Source organism: Pelophylax lessonae, assembly GCF_965119305.1.
Source record: "Pelophylax lessonae genome assembly, chromosome: 8".
NCBI classification, from domain to species: domain Eukaryota; kingdom Metazoa; phylum Chordata; class Amphibia; order Anura; family Ranidae; genus Pelophylax; species Pelophylax lessonae.
In genome coordinates, this window is record NC_138775.1 from 115496950 (window position 1) to 115522322 (window position 25373).

The 25373-nt window shown below is 50.1% G+C and overlaps 1 protein-coding gene across 3 annotated transcripts in view; it reads left to right on the top strand.

The window, feature by feature from the left end:
• The window catches only part of POLDIP3 (DNA polymerase delta interacting protein 3), a 610789-nt gene that overhangs the window by 245430 nt on the left and 339986 nt on the right, over nucleotides 1-25373 (top strand). For 2 of the 3 annotated variants that reach the window (XM_082265704.1, XM_082265703.1), the window contains exon 5: nucleotides 24184-24354. The exons of the other annotated variant lie outside the window; for it this stretch is intronic. In XM_082265704.1, coding sequence (XP_082121830.1) covers nucleotides 24184-24354 — 171 coding nt within the window. The remainder of the gene's footprint in view (nucleotides 1-24183; nucleotides 24355-25373) is intronic. 3 annotated transcript variants of the gene reach the window in all.

Genomic DNA, 25373 nt, shown 5'->3' on the forward strand with positions numbered 1-25373 from the left:
GTGGGGACCTGTCTTTTGGGTATCAGTCTGGGACTGTGTGACCCTGCATGTCTGTGTGGCTGCTGAGCTCCCTGTCAGATTCCTGTGTGGAATTGCTGCCTGTGTGTGGGCTGCGAGGGGGGGGGGCTCTCCCGCTCTGCTGGGTGAATGTATGAAGCAGTCTGGGTTTAGGCATGCTGTGCGGCAATCGCTGCGGCGACCCGCCATTTTTTTGCGGCAGGATTATGGTGGCCGGTCCTGTGTGGTGAGGCACGGAGTTTTGGCGCCAAACGCCGCCATTTTGGCGGCGATCGATCAGGCCACATGTCGGCGCCATTTTCTATTTGCCTAAGGAATCCTCAGCCGAGCGGCCAAGTTTGTGTAGCCTTACATAGGCTTTATAGGGGCGGTCAGTCATTGCATCACTTCCTTTTTGCTCTGGGACAGCGATCGGTGCCAGCAGCCTGTGTGATCTCTCCAGGTTTTTACCTTTCCATTTTCCTGTATTCCTTGCCCAGTGTTCTTATCCCTGTGGGGTCGGTGTATTCAGTGGGTGCGGTGGGCTACGCTCGCCGCGATCTTAAAGGGGCAGTACTCCTTTTTTCCTATTATTACTGGGGCATGGATTCTCAGGATTGCAAGTTTCCTCCCACCTTGGTGGGGGGCCAAGGGGCTGCGGCTTCCCCCCGAGGGGGCTGATCTGGCTACTATTGTGGCAAACTTGGCTGCTCAGGTGCACAAAACGGCCCAGGGTGTCTATTTCCTCTGATTCAGAGGGCGATGGGGCTGCTATGGCTGGAGTGCCCTTCTCAGGGTCTCACTCAGGAAACGCAAAACATCGCAGGTTTTTCCTTGTTCTACGGAATTTCAGCGCACGATTGATGAACACCACCTTTGGCGCAATTTAAAGAAGCCTTTTGCTGTGCCGAGTAGGTTCAAACTGCGTTATCCATTTACACCCACCACTGATGAGCGTTGGTGTGTGCCGCCTCAGGTGGATCACGCGGTGGCGATTTTGAATAAATCCACTGCGATCCCTGCTGAGGATACCCCGGTGTTCCGGGACCCGACGGACAGGAGACTGGAGTCTCTGGCCCGTCATGCTTATACGGTTGCTGGTTCTATGCGGAAGCCTATTTTTGCTTCCATTATGGCAGCCCAGGCTATTGCCGATTGGACGCAGGTGCTCAGGCGCACCCTGGTGGCTGACTCTGCCCCGCCGACAACTTTGGCGATGGTGGATCAAATTCATCAGGGTGTCATGTATTTGTGTGATGCGGACTTGGATTTAGTCCCTTTGGCTGCACGCCTCTCAAGTGTGGCGGTGTTGAACCGTCGCCTGATATGGCTGAAATGTTGGTCTGTTGACCAATCTTCTCACAAGACTTTAGCTAATTTGCCCTACGCGGGATCTCGCCTTTTTGGCAAATCTTTGGATACTCTGATAAAGGGAATTTCTGGGGGTAAGAGCACTCTCTTGCCCCAAACTCACAAGAATAAGTTTGTTCGTGGTAAGAAGAATACCTCGTTTAGACCCTCTCAGGGGTCCTTTCGTGCCTTTCGGTCGCACTATAAGGGCAAGCCCTTCAAGGGCCAAGGCTCCCAGAAGAAGCCAGGTAAGCAGAAGTCCGGCCAGTCCGGGTCCGCTGCCCTTAACAATACGGCCTGAAGGGACGCCCTCACCCAATTCTGGGGTGGGGGGGACGTTTGCTCGGTTTTCTTCAACCCTGGCTGGACCGCATTCGGGACAGGTGGGTTCAGGAAATCGTTCGATCTGGATACAAGATCGAGTTTCTCTCTCGGCCGGCGGGCAGATTTTTCCCCTCCAACCTTCAGCTGACGCTTGCAGGATCTGCACCTGGCGGTGCGGGACCTGCGGGCCCAGGGAGTGGTGGTTCCGGTGCCTCACCGGGACAGATTTCGGGGGTTCTATTCCAATCTGTTCACTGTGCCCAGAAAGGAGGGCAAGGTGCGTCAGATTCTGGACTTTAAAGCTCTGAACCACTTTGTGTGGGTTCGCAAGTTTCGCATGGAATCCCTGCGCTCGGTGGTGGCTGCCCTGGTTCCGGGGGAATTCATGGCCTCCATCGATTTGAAGGATGCGTATCTTCACATTCCAATTTTCGAGGGTCACCAGAGGTACCTTCGATTCGCCATTGCGGAGGATCACTACCAATTCGTGGCGTTACCCTTCGGTCTCGCTTCGGCTCCGCGGGTTTTCACCAAGGTGCTTGCGCCGGTCCTGGCTTTGAGAGCCCAGGGCATCTCTGTCTTGGGGTATCTGGACGATATCTTGATTCGGTCTGCGACCAGTCAGGGCCTGGTGAACGACCTGTCCATCACGATGCAGACTCTGCAGGAGTTCGGTTGGACGATAAATTTACCAAAGTCAACGTTGTGTCCGTCTGTTCGTCTTCCCTACCTGGGGATGATACTGGACTCTGTTCAAGCGAAGGTCTTCCTGCCGGAAGACAAGCTCCGGACACTTCAGAACGAAGTCGGGTCCCTCAGGGACAATCAGTGCTCGTCCCTCCGGACGTGTATGAGGTGTCTGGGATTGATGGTCTCGGCTTTCGAGGCGATTCCCTTCGCCCAGTTTCACACGCGGGTTCTTCAGGCGGAGGTCCTGGCCAAGTGGGACGGGCGTCCGCAATCTCTGGATCTGCGGATTTCGTTGGGCCGCCTCACCCGAAGGGGTCTTTTGTGGTGGCTCCAGTCCCCGGCGGTGTCGGGGGGCAAGTCCTTTCGTCCTTTGTCGTGGACGGTGATCACCACGGATGCCAGCCTGTCGGGCTGGGGTGATGTCCTGGGCGTTCTGTCCGCCCAAGGAACTTGGTAGGAGGAGGAATCCTCCCTTCCGATCAACATTCTGGAATTACGAGCGATAAATCTGTCTTCTGCGTTGGACGGACAGGCTTCAGGGCCGTCCGGTTCGGGTGCAGACAGACAATGCCACATCAACCACCAAGGGGGCACCAGGAGTGCCCGAGCAGCTCGGGAAGTAGCCGACATTCTGTCTTGGGCCGAGACGCACGTCCCGGCGATATCTGCAGTTCACATTCCGGGGGTGGAGAGCTGGCAGGCGGATTATCTGAGTCGCCAGACCCTGGACCAGGGAGAATGGTCCCTTCACCCGGATGTCTTCCAGATGTTGTGCGCGAAGTGGGGGTCCCCAGATGTGGACCTGTTCGCGTCTCGTCTAAACAACAAGGTGGAAAGGTTCGTGGCAAGGATGCGCGATCCTCGGGGAGACGCCTCAGACGCGTTGGTGGCGCCCTGGCATCAGTATCGTCTGCTGTATGCCTTTCCACCGATTCAGCTGCTGTCCAGGCTCCTTCGCAGGTTGGCCTCGGAACCGCACACAGTGATTCTGGTGGCGCCAGACTGGCCTCGCCGGTCTTGGTACGCAGACCTCGTGAATCTGGCGGTCGACGCTCCGTGGCGTCTGCCTCTTCGAGAAGATCTCCTGTCTCAAGGACCGATCTTCCATCCTGCTTTACAGTCGCTGGCTTTAACGGCCTGGCTGTTGGAAGCCAGGTCATGAAGGATAGGGGTCTCTCCCCTGAGGTCATTCCCACTTTGATCAAGGCTAGAAAAGCCTTTTCGGGGAAGATTTACTACCGTACTTGGAAGGCGTATTTTGCCTGGTGTGAGTCAAGGGTGTATTCCCCTCGCTCGTCCTCGGTATCGAGAGTGTTGGCTTTCCTCCAAACTGGAGTGGACCAGCGTTTGGCGTTGGCCACGATTAAGGGTCCGATTTCTATGCTGGCCGTTCTTTTTCAACGACCTGTGGCGTCTAATTCTTTGGTTAGCACCTTTGTTCAAGGGGTGCGTCACTTGGCTCCTCCTCGGAGGGACCCTTTACCTCCATGGGACTTGAACCTTGTTCTGTCCGTGTTGCAACATGCTTCCTTTGAGAAGATCAGGGAGATCTCGTTGTCTCTCTTGTCCAAGAAGGTTGCTTTTTTGGTGGCAATCACTTCGGCTCGCAGGGTTTCGGAGCTGGCGGCCTTGTCCTGCAGCTCTCCCTACTTGGTGATTCACTTGGATAAGGTGGTCTTACGACCTAACCCTTCTTTTCTTCCGAAGAGGATCTCGGAATTTCACCTCAATGAGGACATTGTCTTGTCTTCGCTCTGCGCGAAGCCTAAGCATCCAAGGGAGGTGGCTTTGCATTCCTTGGATGTTGTTCGGGCGATCAGGGTTTACCGGTCATCGACAAAATCCTTTCACAAGTCGGATTCTCTTTTTTTTCTTCCAGAGGGTCCTCGGAAGGGCATGGCGGCGTCGGCTGCGACCATCGCCAAATGGATCAGACAGACCATTGTGCAAGCCTATGCTTTGAAGGGGAAGGTTCCCCCTTTCCCTGTGAAGGTGCACTCTACCAGGTCTCTGAGTACGTCTTGGGCCTATCGTCATCAGGCTTCTGTGGCCCAGGTGTGTAAGGCAGCGACTTGGTCGTCAGTTCACACCTTCTCCAAATTCTACAAGGTGGATGTTCAGGCATCGGCGGATGCGTCCTTTGGCCGCAAAGTTCTTAGTACGGCAGTGCCTTAGGGCCCCTTGTTTTGGGTCTTTGGCTGATGGGATGTCTTTATCCCTAGGTTATTTGTTTTCCTGGGTTGTTGCTCCTGTTGAGCACGTTTTTTTTTTTTTTTTTTTTCCTGTTTGCCCAGTTGGTTCTCTTACCTTGGTAAGGTTCCTTTCTCTGATGTGGGTACTGCGTTGCTTTAGGCGCGGCTGCGTTTTTTCCCACCCCTCATGTCTACACTGCTATGGGACGTCCCCATTAGTGATGAATATGAAGTGGCGGCGACTGTCGGAGGACGTAAGAGAAAACGGAATTTCTCTAGCGCTCATTGACAGACGTAGTCCTCGGTGATACACCACCTTTGGGTTATGTTGCCTCCACAGGAGCAGGACTAGACAGGAAATTAAAAAGCTCTGGCCACACCCCAGGGGCAGTCCCAGAGGGTATATCCTCTCTCTCTCTGCCTCAGCAAATCAGTTATTTTCTGTCTAGTTAGGAGTAAGGACCTAGACACCTTGCTGGGATCTTAGGTCCTGGCAAGAATTTTTTCTTAAAGAATTTTTTTAGACAGCTTTTTTTCTCCAGTGTTCCTGTGAGATCTTCAAGCAAGAAAGCTGAACTGGGCGACGGGCTGGATGTTGAGATCCGGTGGTCACCCCAGTTCAGCCTACGAGCGCGTGCAGGCCATAGCTCCGCGCTGGGTCGGCCGCGACAAAGTCCCATTAAAGGACTGACCACGCGAGTTAAACGTCTCGCTGAAACGCCAAAGACCATGAGTCACGGCGTCCGTATCGGTCGACAGCCCTCCCGCCCCGGTGGAGAGGGGTACTGTCAGGAGTTGGTGCCCGCCTGGTTCCGGTATGGTGAGTAGTATGTTCCCCCTTTCCCCCTGACGGGTTTTGTGGTGAACGCGGGCCCCTCTCTGTATGGTAAGAGAGTCCCTTTCTATCCTACAACATGACACAGATCCTCCTACTTTGAGTGTGATTTTATGTGTGCAAAAAGCCAGGAGGCTTGGTTTGGGAGCTAACAATCTAATTGTATACATGTTTTAAAGATGTAATCTGTGGCATTCTGGGAATCTTATGGGTTAAGAATAAGCTACCTACCAGTCAGAAGCCACGGACATGTAGACTGCCTTCCTAATCAGATCTCCAGCTATTAGCAGGCCTCCCGAACGGCCATGCGGTCCGCCAGGGCCGGTACCGCCAACCACGCCATATCCCCATGCAGTGAGAGTGTTGTGTGCCCTGCAGCACACCGCTATTCAGTACGGGCCGCCGCCATTTTTTTTTTTTGCTGGATCGCACGAGCCGCCATTTTGGCGTAGCCTCGTGTCTCCAGCATGGGGGCGGCCATGTTTGAGGTGATCCAAACACCTCGTGGAGCTTGGGGGAGGCGCCGGAAGGCGTACAGAGGGGCGGAGCCGCCTCCTTTCTTCCTGGGCAGCCAGCCAAAAGACTTCCTGTTTGTTAAGACAGCGCTGTAACCTGTTGCAGTTAAACTCTGAGCATCAAGTGGTGAGCCTGGGGGTCTATCTCTCTCTCTTTCTCTCGATCGATAGGGATCCCTAGCAGGTAACACTAAGGGGCTTTTTGTGGCGCTGGGGGTCAAAAAAAAAAAAAAAAAAAAAGAAAAGTTTTATTTTTGAATTATATTATCCAGGAAGTAACTGGAGTTATGGACCCTGCCACACATATTCCCCCACCTGTTTCCCTCGAGGGGGCCACGGGACCCGCCGGTGCACAGAGTATAGAGTCATTTACAGCAATTTTGGAGTCTATGGTGGCTCGGGTGGAGGCGGCCTGTCAGGGACGGGGGTCAAGGAAGCGACCCCCGCCTACCCCTATACCATCTGACACCTCTGACTCAGATTCAGAGGTGGTCACGGCAGTTGCAGGTTCCTCTGCAAGGGCTGTTATCCCAGGTAAAGCCCCCTCAGACAGTGAGGAGGACGCTTCTTCTCCTGCTATTATTCAGGAAGAAGCATTGGTGGACGCACTAGTTGTGGCAGTGCAGGAAACCTTAAAACTTGAGGCTTTACCGGCAGAGGCAACTGAAACAGAGATTCCTTTGGTACTAATAAGCCCATCAAGACGATGAAGGCTTTTCCTGTACCTAATTGTTTCGGTAATCAGATTAAAGGAGAATGGGAGCATTCTAAACGTACCTTTACTATTTCCAAGCGTATTGCTAGACGCTATCCGTTTGAGGAATCCATCATTAAGAAATGGACGGTACCACCAGTCGTGGATCCGCCTATTTCCAGGCTAAATAAAGCCACGGTTATTCCAGTGGAGGACACTTCGTCCTTTAAGGATCCGGTGGATCGAAAGATGGAAGCAGAGTCCCGCACCATCTTCTCTCTGATAGGGTCAGCTTTTAGACCAGTAATTGTTATTGGTCTAGTTTCCCAGACACTTACGGAATGGGCGAGAATGGTACGCCAAGATCTTAGGGGAAAAGATATTCCCCAGGAGACATCTGATTTGATGAAACAGATTATACAAGGGCTACAGTTTATCTGTGACGCAGCCTTGGACACTACTCCCTTATTAGGGTATGCATCTAAGACAGCGGTGATCCTCAGACGTGTGCTATGGTTAAAATGCTGGTCAGCTGACCTAGGTTCCAAGAAGACCTTGACAAATCTCCCCTTTCAGGGGAATCGTCTATTTGGGGCCAACCTAGATGAAATCATTAAGGATGCCACTGGGGGCAAGAGCACTTTTTTGCCACAGGCTGCTAAAGCTAAGGGACCTCGCAACAAGCGAGGACCTTTCTTTACCGCCCATAAAGGGCACCCGGCTGATACTAGCGGGAAAGGCAAGACTCCTCCAGGAGGGTTCAAGAAGGGCTGGTCGGACAAGCAAAGGACCAACCCAGCCAAACCCGAAGCAAAGGAGTACACAGCCTGAAGGTGCGCCCCCACCCGGTTTCAGGGTGGGGGGACGTTTTCACCGGTATTCAGGACATTAGATCGAGCATCTACCACTACTACCGGTGCGATTCTTCCCTTCCAACATTTAAGTACTACAGGAAGCGGTAATTACCGTTCCCTGAATAGATCTTTTCCTTTACCTTTTCCTAAGATTAGTCCCGATACCTCACAGGAATCGGATCTGGTTGACCAGATAGGCCAAGTAGCCTCTAGTCGGGTGACTTCGGTCCCTGAGGTTCAACCAGAAAAGATCACCTTTCCTGATAACTATCAGGTAACTGATAAATGTGTGGGAACAGAAAACGACCAGACTTTCTCGGATGGTCGGGGCCAGATACCTTTAGGGACGCCTGGTTCAGATCCAATCAGCGCCAGTGGTCCTAGAAATTCTAGGCTGGCCTCCTCAAGCCGGCCTGGCCGACTTGGACATGTTGGTCATAGACGTTCCGTGGGAACTTCGTCTCAGGGAGTGTCTGTGGTCTCAAGGACCAATTTACCATCATGCTTTACAGTCGCTGGGTTTAATGGCCTGGCCATTGAGACCCAAGTACTGAAGGACAGAGGTTTGTCAGCTTCAGTCATTCCTACCCTTATTAAAGCAAGGAAAGAGACTTCCAGCAGAGTCTATTATCACACATGGAAAACTTATATTGCGTGGTGCGAATCTTTAGGATTTCCTCCACGTACCTATTCGGTGTCTCGAATATTGGCCTTTTTGCAACAGGGGGTTGAGCAGAAGCTAGCCTTGAGCACCATCAAGGGTCAAGTTTCAGCATTAGCAATCTTCTTTCAGAAGCCTTTAGCTACCAAATCCTTGGTGCGGAATTTCATCCAGGGGGTGCGGCACCTGGCTCCTCCAGTCCGCGCGCCCTTACCGCCTTGGGATCTTAATTTGGTTTTGTCGGTCAGGGAGATTCCCTTGCTTACTTTATCCCAGAAGGTGGCCTTCTTGGTGGCTATTACTTCTGCTCGCAGGGTGTCAGAACTGGCTGCATTATCATGCCAGTCCCCATACCTAGTGATTCATAGGGATAAGGTAGTACTTCATCCTAAGCCATCTTTTCTTCCCAAGGTGGTTTCAGATTTTCATCTGAATGAAGATATTGTACTACCTTCCTTGTGTCCTCAGCCCAAGCATCATCGGGAACATGCGTTGCATTCCTTAGATGTGGTTCGGGCAATCAGGGTATACCTGAAAGCTACGGAATCATTCCGTAAGACGGATTCACTTTTTGTGATCACGGATGGCCCCAGAAAGGGTTTGCCTGCATCTGCCGCGACCATTGCCAAATGGATTAGACAAACGGTGGTACAGGCTTATTCTATTAAGGGTCAGAGTCCTCCGTTCCCTGTTAGGGCGCACTCCACTCGAGCGCTCAGTACTTCCTGGGCCTTTCGCCATCAGGCGTCAGTGGTCCAGGTATGTAAGGCGGCCACCTGGTCGTCAGTACATACCTTTACAAAATTCTATAAAATTGATGTGACGGCATCGGCGGATGCCTCATTTGCCCGCAAGGTTTTGCAGGCCGCAATTTGAGGAGACCGGTGGTCTACCTCGAGGGTTTTTTTCTGTTTGAAAAAAAAAAAAAAAATAAATAAATTTTGTTTTCTCTTTTTTTGTTGAGTCTCATCATTAAGGATGAGCATTGTAAACTTCTAGTTGGCACCGGTTGGGCCTTCTAGATTGGGATTTGATTTCCATTTTCCCACCCCTCAGTTGTGATACTGCTCTGGGACGTCCCGAAGGTGGTGTATCACCGAGGACTACGTCTGTCAATGAGCGCTAGAGAAAAATGGATTTTTGTAAAATCTTACCGTAAAATCCTTTTCTCTTAGCTCATTGACAGACGTAGTCCCCGCCCCTCTGTTTTTTTGAGTTGGGTTAAAATCTCTAAAGACTGCTTTTTCACATAACTGATTTGCTGAGGCAGAGAGAGAGAGGATATACCCTCTGGGACTGCCCCTGGGGTGTGGCCAGAGCTTTTTAATTTCCTGTCTAGTCCTGCTCCTGTGGAGGCAACATAACCCGAAGGTGGTGTATCACCGAGGACTACGTCTGTCAATGAGCTAAGAGAAAAGGATTTTACGGTAAGATTTTACAAAAATCCATTTTTTTGTAAAATCTTACCTGTAAAATTCCTTTCTCTGAGTCCTCCGACAGTCGCTGCCCCCGCCCCTCTTTTGGGGTTTGTTTATGTACTCTACTTCTATGCTACTGAAACTGAGTTGGGAATGCAGGAAGCAGGGAGGTATTGACTGAGGGGACCACCCCCTAGGGGTGGGATATGCTAAAAGCTTTGATATTAACAAATTTTGTTGCCTAGCTACTCCTGTGGAGCAAAGGTCAATAACCCCATTAGTGATGAATATGAAGTGTCTGTCGGAGGACTCAGAGAAAGGAATTTTACAGGTAAGATCTTACAAAAATTCAGTTTTCTCTATCGTTCATTGACATACGCAATTCTCTCTGATCCATATCAGAAGGGTAATACTGCCCCCTACAGGAGTAGGACACTAGGCAGAAAAAAGTTTTGGCTACGCCTATGGGCAGTCCTGGAGGGTACACCTACTCTCTTCCTGCATAGGATGTCCGTTTTTAATCTCTCTGGTCTGGAGTAAGAACCTAGTTCCTTGCTGGGATCTCTGGTCCTGGCTTTGTACTGTCAAGGGTCAGGTTTTGGATTTTGGCAAATTTCTTCCAAAGGCTGTTTGCTGCCTGTGCCTTGGTGCATTACTACTTCCAGGGGGTGTGACACTTGGTACTTCCGGTGCGACCTCCATCACCCACTGGGGGTGTTGATTTGGTGCAGGTTTCCCCTGCCTACCTTATTACAGAAGGTGGTGTTCTTGGTTGCTGTCTCTCTGCGCGCAGGTGTCGGCACTGGCAACATTGTCCTGCAGTTCTCCCTATATATTGATCATGGGGCCAAGTGGTACTTCGTCCGGATCCGTCCTGCCCTCCGAAGGTTTTTTCTGGTGGTCAGTTGCACGGGGTCATTGTATTCCCATCTTGTGTCATGAGCTCTCACATCCTAAGGAATGTGCATTTCTTAGTCTGTTTAGAGTGCAGGCACTCGAGGTATACTTGGCGACTACAGTGTCTTTTCGTAAGTCAGGCTCGCTCTCTGTACTTACGGATGGCCCATGAATGGGACTGCCTGCGTCTGCTGCATCTATTACCGGATGGATGGACAGATGGTGGTGCAGGTTTTTTCAATTAAGGGTCGGGTCCTACCTTTCCCTGTTTTGGCGTGTTCTACTCGGGTGCCTAGTGCTTTCTGGGCTTTTCGCCTTGTAGGCATCTGTGCTCCAAGTTGCAAGACGGCTACCTGGTAGTATGTTCAAACCTTTACCACGTTTTATAAGGTGGATGTGCTGGCATCTGCAGATGCCTCTTTTCGGCCACAAGGTTTTTTGCTGGCTGCTGTTTGGAGGGCTTTTGGCCTTTCTTGAGGGTGTTTACTGTTTGTTTTCTGGTGGGCCTCATCTTTTGTGCTTATGAGTCCTATGTTGCTTGGTCGGCTATGTTTGGCCTTGGGGACTTTTCTGCTGTTCCCACTCCTCATTTTATGGCACTGCTTTGGGACGTCCCTACTGGTATGGATCAGAGAGAACTGCGTCCGTCAATGAAGGATAGAGAACTGGATTTTTGACTTGCCGTAAAATCCTTTTCTCTTAAGTTCATTGACGGATGCAGTACCCGCTCCTCTATTTTGAGTTGGGTTGGTGTTACTTTTCTGACACTGCTTTGATACAAAACGGACATCCTATGCAGGAAGAGAGAGGGTGTACCCTCCGGGACTGCCCATAGGCGTAGCCAGACTTTTTTCTGCCTAGTGTCCTACTCCTGTAGGGGGCAGAATTACCCTACTGATATGAATCGGAGAGAACTGCGTCCGTCAATGAACTTAAGAGAAAACGATTTTACGGTAAGTCAAAAATCCAGTTTTGAATGGAAGCATTGTAAAATAAAGTAAGGGCTTACCATACCCATAGTTTTTCTTTTTTTTGTTTTGCATTTCCCTTCAGGCAGTGGGCTTATGTCTCATTGTGACCTGTATGTGTCGTCTAACGAGCCCTGCTTAGCATGTCATGCCCCATTGTGACCTGTATGTGTCGTCTAACGAGCCCTGCTTAGCATGTCATGCCCCATTGTGACCTGTATGTGTCGTCTAACGGGCCCTGCTTAGCATGTCATGCCCAAGGTTTTGATCTTTAAATTGAATGCAGTGCCTTTTCAAGGTTCATAGACATGGCAGTTTCTATACCTTGTTTGTGAGAGTTTGTTTGAGTGCTAAAATGAACATACAGTGTGGGCTTTGTCAGGTGATTCCCCCCCCACCCCAAATTTATGACTTGCGTCATTGGGGCTTGTCACACTGCTACTTGCTTTTGGGCTGTTATTATACTGGGAACCCTTTTCCAGACTTTGGCAGGAAATACTCATAGGGTGAGAAGGATTATCATGTGCTTGTTCTAATGGCTTTTTCTCTTTTTGTTCACTTACACACAGCTTCAATTCTTCAGACCATTGAGTATTATGCTGCAGTAGTAGGCGGAATCCTTTTTGGTTACGCCCCTGAGGCAGTCCCAGAGGGTATACCATCACTTCCTGCTGTATGACTCCAGCTTTTTCTGCCTAGCCAGGAGTAAGGACCTGGCATTTTGCTGGGATCTGCGGTCCTGTAATTATTTCCTATTTAAATGGAATTTTTTACTTTTTTCCTTATTTATTTTTGTTTCAATGTGAACTACAATCAACAACTGGACTGGTCGATGCACATCCTAGATCCATACGTTTTTCCCAGTCTGGCTTACGAGTGCCACCCAAGTATTAGCTCCTCGCTAGGTTGGCCACGACATAGCCCCACTGGATGGGGGTCGACCGGCAAGGGAAACCCCTCAAGAGTTCGCAGAGTCCTGGTCACAACAACAGTCACGACCAAAGTCGCAACATGCCTTAGGCTGCAGCACTCCCATTCCAAGATGATGCGGACTGCTAGGAGTGATGCCCGTCTGGTGACTGTGGTATGGTGAATAGTGTTCCTTCCCCCATTTCCTGCCGAAGTGCTGGGGTGGTCGGACACCCCCCCCCCTCACCGGGATGGTAGGTCTCTTCTGTGTCCTTCCTCTCCCTTGTGCTTCCCCCCTTTTCATTTTGCGGGGTTCCCCACTAAGTTGGTGCCCTCTGTCCCCCCCGAACACTTTTTGGGGAATTGGAGAAATTGGATAGGGGGACTGCATGTTGCTGGGCTGGAGGAGCGGTGGGTGATGCCTCCGTCGGCCCCCCTGGGGGTTCCCCTCCTGGGGTCTTTAAACTTTTCCCTGGGGTCCGGGGTCCCATTCAGGGCTGCGTTGTGCTGCCATTGTGACGTGGTCTCTGTATTCCCGACTTCGGCGGCCATGTTTGTGTAGTCCAGCGGCCATGATTTTGGTATCCCTATAGGGTTTCAATGGTGGCCATTTTCCTGAAGGGCTGAGGCTGTGGGGGCCTGTAGTGTCAGGTCAGCATTTCCTTTTCTTCTTCCTGCAGTGTGGTAGACCGTTTTGGCGCTCTCCAGCTCGGGTGAGTCTCTGGGGGTATATATACTTCCTCTGCTGTATACAGCGCAGCGGGTGCACAGAATCTTATGGTGCCCCAGCGGTGCACAAGGGGCAGAGGCCTCCTGTTTTTTTCTCAAAAAAAAAAGTTTTGCCATCTTCATTAGCTGAATGGGTTATGCTGCCCCCTGCAGGAGTAGTCTAGGCAGGAAAAATTTAAAATGTACACGCCTGCAGGCCGTCCCACATGGATAACCCACACACCCTCTGCTCAGCAAACCAGTTGGTGTCTGCCTAGAGAAGGAGTAGGACCTAGGTTTCCTGCTGGGACTTCAGTCTCAGTTTTTTATTCTTTTCAGAATATTTTGTTTTATTTCTCTTTACTCACTTTTGCTAGCTAGTGTTCAGGGGGATCCTCCTACAAGCAATAGCAGCTGGGGCTTCACAGTGGATAATCTAGAATCTTATGGTCCCCCCCAGCCTGGCCTACGAGTGTGAGCAGGTTATAATCCACAACATTGCCCCTTTCCGGATGGGGATGAGCCTGCGAGCAGATGCCTCGCCGGGACGCGACAACCTGAAAAGCCCTGAGTCGCCCTCGACTGGCAGCACCCCCACTTCGGGTGGGAGAAGGTCTGCCTGAAGCGGATCCCACCCGGTCCATGGTATTGCGAGTAAATATGACCCTCTTTGCCCCTGGTGGCCTTGGGGGGATGTGGACCCTCTCTTGGGGATAATAGGAGCAGTATCTCCTAAAAGATCCCCCTGGCCTGTCAGGTACCCAGCCTCTGCGCCCTGTCAGCCTCTGCGCCCTGTCTCTCTCTCCTGCCCCCACGGGCCATGTCACTGGGGTGCCTGGCATCCTAAGGGGGGTGGCAGTAGTACCTTGTTCTTTCTGGGTTTGGTTTTAGATCCTTGAGGCTGCCTTTGTAGGGGGCCCTGGCAGCATGGCACGCCGTGGGCGCCGCCATCTTAAGTGTGGGCAACATGCATAATTTCACTTGCTAGCTAGTGTTCAGGGAAGAATTTTCCTGGTGCAAGCAACTATGCCGGCTGGGGCTTCGCACTAGATAATCTAGATCCTTATGGTCCCCCCAGTCTGGCCTACAAGCGTAAGCAGGTTATAGCCTTGACCTATGCCTTGCCACGACGGTCCCCCTTTTCCAGAGGGGGACGAGCCTGTGAGCGGATCCCTCGTCGGGACGCGACGACCTGGAATGCCCTGAGTCACTGCGTACCTTTCGGCTGGCAGTACTCCCACTTCGGGTGGGAGGCAGCCTGCCCGGAGCAGAGCGCACCTGGTCCATGGTATGGTGAGTAAATGTACCCCCTTTGCCCCTGCTGGCCTTGGGAGATTTTGTGGGCCCTCTCCTGGGGATAATGGGATTTGTGCTAAAAGATCCCCCTGGCTTGCCCGGTGCCTGGTCTGTGTGTACCCCCCCCTCCCTGTCCCTGTGGTGGCTGTGTGTCTGGAGTGCCCTGGAACTCTGGGGGGGGGGGGTGACATGGTACCTTGGGCTTGCTGGTACCTGTTGTGGTTCCTGAGGCCTTCATGTGTCGGTCCCTAGCCGCATGGTTCTCTGTGGGCGTCGCCATCTTAAGTGGGGTCAATGTGATTTTTTTTTTTCCACATAGACTTGTATGGGGCAGCCATTTTCCCTGTAGCTTCCTATTGTTTTGTATGGGCATCCATCTTTGTGTAGCCCTTGTGCTATACTAAGCAGTGTAACCTTATTTAGGTGACATCACTTCCTGTGCAGTCATTTCCTGCTGCTGAGCCGAGGTCACTTCCTGTCTTTCTCCATGCTGATGAAAGATCCATGATGGGGTCTCTGCGCGCATATCCTTGCACTTTCTGCTGTGAGTTTTATTTAAAGGGGTTCCCTGCAGACTGCAGCGATCGGTGGTGAATACCACGATTGGCGCTCTTAAAACAACGTACATCGTTTTTTGAAAATTGCGATATGGAGTCCCAAACTCTGAAATCAAATTCAGACCCACTCTGTGCTCTTTTGGCTCTCAGAAGTCTCCAAAAGCTGACAGGGTTTTCCCTTGTCCCGACACCTCTCAAGATATTGAAAATGACACATGGAGGCTTGTTACGCACGTGTTAGTGGTGCAAAAATGCTTTAAAGGCCAGTACCCTTTTGCTGAAAAGGTCTCCAACCGTTGGACGGTGCCACCTAAAGTGGACCATTCTTTTTCCAGTTTGAACAAATCTACCCTTGTGCCTGTGGATGATTCCCCAGTTTTTACGGATCCAATGGACAGGCGGGTGGAATCCCTTTCCCGCCATCTTTATGTGCTGGCCGGTTCCATTTTGAAACCGGTTTTTGTTTTTGTGTTGGTGTCACAGACGATGACGGAATGGATTAGGGGTTTGCGGGAGTTCTTGGACCCAGAGACTGTTCCTCCGAAACAACTAGAACTGTTGGACCAGGTGATCCAGGCCCTGGTGTTCCTGTGTGATGCGACTTCCCTGGTGGCCAGGTTCTTGGCTGTGGGCATTGTTTTAAGGCTTATGGTTTGGTTGAAGAGCTGGTCGGCTAACCAAGCTTCTAAGAAAGCCTTAGCTGATCTCTGTTTTCTTGGAGACCAGTTGTTTGGCGCCTCATTGGATTTAATCAAGAGCCTGACTGGCGGGAAGAGTTCTCTTCTTCCTCAATCCTCCAAGGGTAAGACACCCCGTCCTAAGCGCCCTAATCCTGCTCATAAACGTTTTACTCGTGTCTCCAGGGCGCAAGAAAAATGTAAGCCGTTGAGAACGTCTGGAGGTACTAAGAAGCCCTGGGGCAAGCCCGAGGCCAGCCAGTCCGGTGCTGCAGACAAGTCCTCATCAGCATGAAGGGGTGCCCTCACCTGTCTCGGGTAGGGGTGACGTCTGCGCTTATTTCAGGAACCCTGCACTTCCTTAATTCAGGTTGGGTTCGCAAACTGGTTTGCTCTGGTTACAAGATGGAATTCTGGTCCCGGCCAGGGGACAGGTTCTTTCAGTCGAATCTTCACCTATGTCCGGAGCGTTTGAAGGATCTCCGGGAGGCTGGCTCAAGGGGTGATTGTGTCGGTTCCTCCGCAGGAATGCTCTCAATGTTTTTCAAACCTGTTCACTGTTTCCAGAATATGGGGCCAAAGTGAGTCCAATCCTGGACCTCAAGGCTCTGAACTGCTTTGTGCAGTGCAGAAGTTTTGAATGGAGTCCATTCAGTCAGTGGTGGCATCTCTGTATCAGGCATTTTCTGGCTTCCATCGATCTCAAAGATGCGCATCTTCACGTTCCCATATTCAGGGGACATCAGCGTTCTCCGCTTTGAGGTGGCAGAGGGGCACTTTCAATTTGTGGCATTACCCTTTGATTTCGCTATGGCTCCCAGAGTTTTTAGCAAGATCCTGGCCCCCGTGCTGGCCTTGTTACGTTGGCAAGGTATCTCTATTGTGGGATATCTGGACGATATCCTGTTGTGAGCAGTTTCCCATTCGGATCTGCTGGACAAAGTTTCTATCACCATTCAGACCCTTCAGGAATTCGGGTGTACGATCAATGTCACCAAATCTGCCCTGACACCGTCCGTGTCAGATCACTTGTCTGGGGCAGATCCTCGACTCTTCTCTGGCGAGGGTCTTCCTTTCCTTGGACAAGCTTCAGAAGTTGCAGAGTGCGGTCCGGTTGCTGATGGAGGCCGATCAGTCCTCCTTGTGGGCTTCTACGAGGGCCCTGGGTTTTATGGTTTTCGACCTTTCGAATCGGTCCCATTTGCTCAGTCTCAAACGAGACAGTTGCGGAAAGATTCTGTCAAAATGGAACAGAGATCCTAAGTCATTGGACCTGAAAATTGGTAGACAGATGTCCTTAAGTTCTCCTGCAAAATGTCTTGATAAACTTGGGAATTAATTTTTCCTTCGATGATGGCAATCGGTCCAGGCCCTGACGCAGCAAAGCAGCCCCAAACCATGATGCCCCCACCACCATTCTTCACAGTTGGGACGAGGTTTTGATGTTGGTGTGCTGTGCCTCTTTTTCGCCACACATAGTGTTGTGTGTTTCTTCCAAACAACTCAACTTTGGTTTCATCTGTCCACAGAATATTTTGCCAGTACTGTTGTGGAACATCCAGGTGCTCTTGTGCAAACTGTAAACGTGCAGCAATGTTTTGTTTGGACAGCAGTGGCTTCCTCTGTGGTATCCTCCCATGAAATCCATTCTTGTTTAGTGTTTTACGTATTCTAGATTCGCTAATAGGGATGTTAGCATTTGCCAGTGACTTTTGTAAGTCTTTAGCTGACACTCTAGGATTCACCTCATTGAGCAGTCTGCGCTGTGCTCTTGCAGTCATCTTTACAGGATGGCCAATCCTAGGGAAAGTAGCAGCAGTGCTGAACTTTCTCCATTTATAGACAATTTGTCTTACCGTGGGCTGATGAACAGCAAGGCTTTTGGAGATACTTTTATAACCCTTTCCAGCTTTATGCAAGTCAACAATTCTTAATTGTAGGTCTTCTGAGAGCTCTTTTGTGCGATGCATCATTCACATCAGGCAATGCTTCTTGTGAAAAGCAAACCCAGAACTGGTGTGTGTTTTTTATAGTGCAGGGCAGCTGTAACCAACACCTCCAATCTCATCTCATTGATTGGACTCCAGTTGGCTGACATCTCACGCCAATTAGCTCTTGGAGATGTCATTAGTCTAGGGGTTCACATACTTTTTCCACCTGCACTGTGAATGTTTACATGGTGTGTTCAATAAAAACATGGCAACATTTCATTCTTTGTGTGTTATTAGTTTAAGCAGACTGCGATTGTCTGTTGTGACTTGGATGATGATCAGATCACATTTTATGATCAATTTGTGCAGAAATCCATATCATTCCAAAGGGCTCACATACTTTTTCTTGCAGCTGTATACAGATAGCAGAGTGCGCAGGGATATGCCCACAAAGACCCCAGTACTGTACCACTTTCAGAGAAAACCTCCTGAATCGATCTGCAGCAGGAAAGTGAGAGTCACAGGAAATTACGCCGCAACAGTAGCGCCCCCTCCCCCCCCCCCCCCCTAGGGGGCGGGAGAGGGGCACAGGGCCGGGTAGCCTGACATGCCAGGGGGATCTTTAAGGAAGTCCAGGTCCCATTATCCCTAGGAGAGGTCCTACACCCCCCACCCCCCCCCCCCAAGACAACCAGACGACAAGGGGGGGGGCTGCATTTACTCACCATACCATGGAGCTCCGTCATGGTGAGGCCTAGTGCGGGACTATAACCTGCTCATGCTCGTAGGCCAGGCTGGGAGACCTTAACCTTCCTGGCGGTATTCCCGAGTGTTGCTCGGGGTTAATTTTCAGTACCAAAAGCGGTAACCCCGAGCCACACTTGGGATTACCCTGCAATGTTACTCACCTTCCCTGTGCCTCACCCGGACGCACTCGGCAGGGTCTAAGCTGATGTCACAGCATTCCTATTTGGCCGACAGCACCCCTACTTCGGTAGCGTGGGGTCCTGTCATGAGATGGCGCCTGCCTGTGTTCCCAGTATGGTGAGTAAACGTTCCCCGCCCTTTCCCTGGCAGATTTTGGGGTGGACGCAGTCCCTCTCTCTGGGATGGTCGGACCCTCACACTCCAGGGTTCCCTCTGTCCGGTTGTGACCCCCCTCCTCCTCTCCACCACCCCCCAGATGGCTTACTGGTGCTCTGCGGGGCAGTTCAGGCTCTGGTTCAACAAGCTGGACCAACTGGTACTTTGATGGTTCCGTACAAATCAAAAATTCAAGCTGGTATCGGTTCGCACGGCGGAGGCTTCCCTGCATCAGTGGGATTCCTGGCCTCCATAGACATCAAGCTGCCTACCTTCACATTCTGTTATGTTCGGGACACCTACGGGTTCTCAGTTTTTAGCCGTGGGGAAGGATCTGTGTTTTTGGCATTGCCCTTGGGTCTCGCTTATGCTACTAGGGTCTTCACAAAGGTGTGGCTCTGGTCCTGGCGCTGTTGAGGCAGCAGGGCGTATCAGTCCTGGGTTTCTGGCCGATCTGCTTCTCCGTGTGGAGTCTCCTACGTTGCTGACAAACGAATTTGGAAGCCCCGAGAACTCTGGATGAGTTCAGATGGGTTCTGAACCTTCAGAAGTCATCCATGGTCCCTTCCATGAGACTGGACTATCTGGGTCTGACATTGGACTCGCCCTCAGTCAGGGTGTTTTTTTCCCTCCGGGGAAAAAACTCTTGGTTCTTCAGACTGCGGTTCATGTCCCGCACATGGTCATCCCTTCGAACCTGTATGCAAGTTCTGGGACTGATGGTGCCGTCTTTCGAGACTGTCCCTTTCGCTCAATCCCTCTTGGGGATCCCCTAGATGGTGAATCTTCTCGAATGGGACTAGAATCCAACCTCTCTGGACTTTCGGATCTGGTTGAGCTGGCTGACCAGGGAGTCTTGAGGTGGAATCCTTCCTCCCCTTTTTCCTGAACACTTATCACTGCAGATGCAAGCCTGTCTGGGTGGGAAGGAGTCCTCGTCAGGTTCTCTGTTTCGGGAGTATGGTCCCTGGTTACTGTTCAATGTCCGGGGGCTTAGAGTGATCTGGCTTTGCCTGGTTCACTGGATCAGGCACCTGGAGTTGCCCGCTGCACGTTCAGTCGACTACGCCACGGCCGTGGCTTATGTCATTCACCAAGGGGGCACCAAGGGTGTCCTTGCAGCTTTGGATGTTACAATTCTTAGTTGGGCAGTGCGCCTTGTTCCAGCTCCTCCACTGTTCCCTTTTCAGGTGTGGAAACCTTGGCGGGCGAATTGCCTCATTCGACAGGCTTTGGATGCAGGGGAATGGTCCCTTCATCTATAGGTATTTCTGCAGTTGTGCCTTTGTTGGGGGCACTCCAGACGTGGACCTGTTGGCGTTGCTTTTACAGGATAGTGCTGCAGTTTGTGGCCCGCTCCCGGGACCCTCTGGTGGGTGCAATGGTGGCACCATGGGTTCTGTCATGGGCAAGAACATTTTATAGGTTCAACTTGAACAATGCCGTGGAGTTTAGCATGGTCACCTGTGCACGGTTGCTGCCGTCATGGTCGTGTGTGCGTGCTCACGGATGGGCCAAGATCAGTGTCAGTTGCAGTCTGCCTTTCCTCCTTCCAAGTTACTGCCAAGAATTTTCTAGGGTGATTTTTGTTTATCATACGAGACAGTTGTATATTGCATGGGCTCCCCCCTCGCTCTTACTTGGTGGCCCAGATCTTGGCTTCCTTCAATGCGGAGTTGATCACAAGTTGGTCTTGAGTTCTGTCAATTAAATGGTTTCGGTTTTGGCAAATTTATTCCGAAGGCCGTTGGCCGCCTGTGCCCTGGTGCATGACTTCTTCCAGGGGGTGTGGCCCTTGGTGCTTCCGGTGCAACCTCTGTCACACACTGGGGACCTTGATTTGGTGCAGTCAGTTCTTTTAGACCCTCTGTTTGGAAGTATTCGAGGGTTTCCCCTGCCTACCTTATTGCAGAAGGTGGCATTCTTGGTTGCTGTCACTCTGCGTGCAGGTGTCGGCACTGGCGACATTGTCCTGTCATTCTCCCTATATGTTAATCATGGGGCCAAGTGGTACTTCGCTCGGATTGTCCTTCCCTCCGATTGTCCTTCCCTCCGAAGGTGGTTTCTGGTGTTCACTTGCATGGGGTCATTGTATTCCCATCTTGTGTCCTGAGCCCTTACGTCCTAAGGAATGTGCATTGCTTAGAGTGTAAGAGTGCAGGCATTCAAGGTGTACTTGGCATCTACTGAGACTTTTCGCGAGTAAGGCTGGCTCTCTGTACTTACGGATGGCCCGTGAATGGGACAGACAGACAGACGGTGGTGCAGGTTTATTCAATTAAGGGTCGGGTCCTACCTATCCCTGTTTCGGCGCGTTCTACTCGGGCGCCTAGTGCTTCCTGGGCTTTTCGCCTTATAGGCATCTGTGCTCCAGGTTGCAAGATGGCTACCTGGTAGTCTGTTCACACCTTTACCACATTTTATAAGGTGGATGTGCTGGCATCTGCAGATGCCTCTTTTCGGCCACAAGGTTTTTTGCTGGCTGCTGTTTGGAGGGCTTTTGGCCTTCCTTGAGGATGTTTACTGTTTGCAGGTGGGCCTCATCTTTTGTGCTCAGTCTTATGTTGCCTGGTCGGCTAGGTTTGGCCTTGGGGACTTGTTCTTTTCTGCTGTTCCCACCCCTCATTTTATGGCACTGCTTTGGGACGTCCCTACTGATATGATTCAGAGAGAACTGTGTTTGTCAATGAACGATGGAGAAAACTGGATTTTTGACTTAACCGTAAAATCCTTTTCTCTTTAGTTCATTGACGGACGCAGTACCCTCCCCTCTATTTTGAGTTGGGTTGGTGTTACTTTTCTGACACTGCTTTGATACAAAACTGGCATCCTATGCAGGAAGAGAGAGGGTGTACCCTCCGGGACTGCCCATAGACGTAGCTAGCCAGAACTTTTTTCTGCCTAGTGTCCTACTCCTGTAGGGGGCAGTATTACCCTACTGATATGAATCAGAGAGAACTGCTTCCATCAATGATCTTAAGAGAAAAGGATTTTAGTCGAAAATCCATTTTCTTTTTTTTTTTTTTGCGCAAAAGCGCTTTTAGACGAACTGGAAAAGAGCGACAGCGAAATGGTAGTTACTTGAAGAACTTAGCGACAGCGATTGGTGGGAAAATAAGTCGTCAGGTACAGAAAGTGACGACAGCGACGAATCTGATGTCTTTCTGGCACATAGTTTGTGTAATTTGGGAAGTATATCAAATGGTTCTTCACAATTTCCAACAGAGCTTTGTGCCAGAAAGACATCAGAATCGTCGCTGTCACTTTCCGTACCTGATGACGAATTTTCCCACGAATCGCTATCGCTCAGTTGTTCACGTAACTCCATTTCGCTGTCGCGGTTTTCCCGTTCGTCTAAAAGCGCTTTTGTACAAAAAACACTTTTTGGACGCCATGGTCATTCTCAATTTTCCAGGCACAAAGAACTGGAAAAGCACAGGCAGGACACTGGAAAAGTCACCAGGTGCAATTCTGTGGTGAAATGGCATGATACAGTGTAATCCGTTAGCATCACAACTTTGTATCATGTCATTTATTGTATTTAAATTTTTGAAATTGCTGCCGGTTCCACCCACCTGCGTCGCAACGCTCACAGGGAAGGGAACCAGAAGACAGGTGCCGGCATTGGCTGAGCACGCAGCAGGAGCACAGCGGAAGGATGGCGGGGGAGGACAGCGGGGGATCGCAGGGGAAGGGGAGTTTTAAAAATGTAAAACGGATTTCCGTGCAAAACAATATACAGCTTTAAGCGTAGAAATCTGAACATAATCATACCGTCAAGGAGGTTAAAGATCTAGATTATCCAGTGCGAAACCTCAGCCAGCATTGCTTGTAGATCACCAGGAGGATCCCCCTGAACACTTAACTATGAAGTGAGTAAAGATAAATAAAACAAAATACTCTGAAAAGAATAAAAAAAACTGAGACCGAAATCCTAGCAGGACACCTAGGGTCCTACTCCTTTACTAGGCAGAAACAAACTGTTGTGCTGGAGCAGGGTATGTGGGGTTATACCTATAGGGACAGCCCAATGGGCGTGGTGAATTGCTTTTTTTCCTGCCTAGTACTACTCCTGCAAGGGGCAGCATAATCCAAAGGCTAAGAAGTGAGAGCTGCGCCTGTCAATGGACTCAAGAGAAAAGGGTTTTACTGTAAGTTCTTACAAAAATCCAATTTTTTTGTGTAGCAGAACTGAAAATATGCTCCCCATCCGAATTGTGCTAAGACATTCTGGTGGCATGTAAAACCGAGGGTGGCGTAGGATTGCCCCATCTTCAACTTTTGTAAGCTGTAGCTGTACTATGCAGTATCCTAGATTGGTATCACCATGACAAATCAAAACAATGGGTTGGCCTAGAATGAGGCATCTTATTGGTACCGTTAACCTCGCCCCAGTGGGTCCACCCAATTAATTGCCCATCCCTAACATCTCAGCCTCGCTCTTTCTCTTCTCCATGTTTGGCACTCCATGATTAGAGGATAGGTTATCTTTCTCCCCTGGCCCCATTAATTTCTATCATGGAAAGTCTGGAATTCCCCCCCAGGGTGTATATTCCCTACAATAGCAGGCCTGGACTTCCTCCAACATCTGACATGCACTTGGCCTCAACGGGTTTAAAACCATATGTGAGCTCACAAATCCTTTCATGCAACACCGTGGGCATTGGCTATGCTATTTCCAGCTTCGGTACTTTTCCTAAAAGCAAGAGAAGACTGCGCTCCATAATAGACCCCGTTTGAGGACTTCCATCTTGACTCAGACTGCTCACATGCCATCTCAAAACTTTTAATTCATATTGCTTTTCAGTGCCTTCCCCAATCGTCCTTTTTACATTTGACACTGGGAACTGAGCTATGTCACCCCCCCCCCCCCCCCAAAGATCGGTCCAAAGGTTTTTTTCTTTAACTTCAAACTGACCAGAGCCTCTCAGACACGAGGCAGAGAGCGAGGTGGTATGCATCTCCATTTGTGTTGGTCCTGTCTTGTTCATCTGTATTTCACTTAAGACACTTAGTCATGGGTAGGACATGGCTGGAATTGGCTATTGGCAGAAGGACATGGCTGGAATTGGCAGACGTAGCTCTTCTATCCATGATCCTAGGATCCATCAAAAAAATCAAGACAAGCCTGTTTAGATTTCTCATCTTAGCAAGCTGTGCCTTGCTTTCTAGGTTTTGGAAATCCTCCACTGTCCCCACAATTGGGGGAATGGGTAACTGAATTGAATTATACCATGAGGATGGATATCCATGATGGAGTGTTGCAGTTTCTATTCTTTTTGTTTGAATATTGAACATGGGTTTGACTTATGGTCTGCACCCACGCTGAGCATATTTAAATTCTCTATTGGTCCTGGTAACCATTGTCATTGGGACAAAATAATGGGATAATCAAAAATGTTACAGCTGTTACTTGTCACCGGGAGGGGAATCTCTCCAACTGGACATAGAAAAAAAAACAAAACACTGTATGGGTCACATCGTTTGCTACTCTGTACAAAATATTATGATGGATATTGATACCCTTTAAGCCTGACATTTTACTCATTTTATCTTATCCGTTTTCTTATCCGCTTTGGATAACTAGTTAACTTCATTTGTTGCATTGTTTATTTTCTTTCTTACAGACAGGAATGTCGTTACCTCTCACTAAAGTGGTGCAAAATGATACTTACGCGGCTTCTATTGCTACACACCCTGTGACCACAGCATCTTCACAGCATGTAAAGTCCTTAACTGGTGTTTCACGTACACTTATTGCCAAGACAACCCCAAATATGCAGCCTGCTCTAACCGAAGTAAGATTTTGTTTGTTATAAGCAGTCTACCTTTATCTAGGTGTCTAGAGTAGCGATTTGTTAAAAACCTTGACACTGGCAGCATCCAGGAGTATTTCCCTTTGAATCCACTCGTGAAGAGAAATCTCTTCATAACCCTAAAATTTAAGAATGTTTTCCCATTGACCGCTATGACAGGAGTAATCTCCCCAGCAGGGACACAGACAAATAGTTCTTATGGCCCGTACACACGATCCGAAAATCGGATGAAAAAAAAAATGAATTTTTGTAAAATCTTACCGTAAAATTCCTTTCTCTGAGCCCTCCGACAGTCGCCGCCTCCTCTAAGTCATCACTATTGGGTATTTACTTCTGCTCCGCAGGAGTAGCTAGGCATAAGACTTGGTCAAAAGAACAAAAGCATTTAGCATAGACACACCCATGGGGGCTGTCCCACTGGTCAATACCCCCCTGCAGTGATCCCTCCCAACTTAGTTTGGTAGAATAGCAGTAGGTGTACAAGGAAAAAACCCCAAAAGAGGGGCGGGGGCGGCGACTGTCGGAGGACTCGGAGAAAGGAATTTTACGTTAAGATTTTACAAAAATTCAGTTCTCTTACGTCCTCTGACAGTTGCCGCCTCCTCTAAGTCATCACTATTGGGGTGTCCCAAAGCAGTGTAGACATGAGGGGTGGGAGACGCAACCGTAGAAAAGGCAACGCAGTACCCACATCAGAGAAAGGAACCTTACACGCATAGTAAGAGAACCTTCTGGGCAATAGAAAAGGCTCAACAGGAGCAACAATCCAGGAAAACAAATATCCAGGGAATAAACACCCCAACAGCCAGGGACCCACAAAAAAACAAGGGTTCCCTATGGCACTGCCGCACTGAGAACCTTGCGGCCAAAGGAGGCATCAGCTGACGCCAGAACATCCACCTTATAGAATTTGGAAAAGGTGTGCACCGACGACCAAGTCGCAGCCTTGCACACCTGGGCCACTGAGGCTTGATGCCAGTAGGCCCAGGACGTACTCAAAG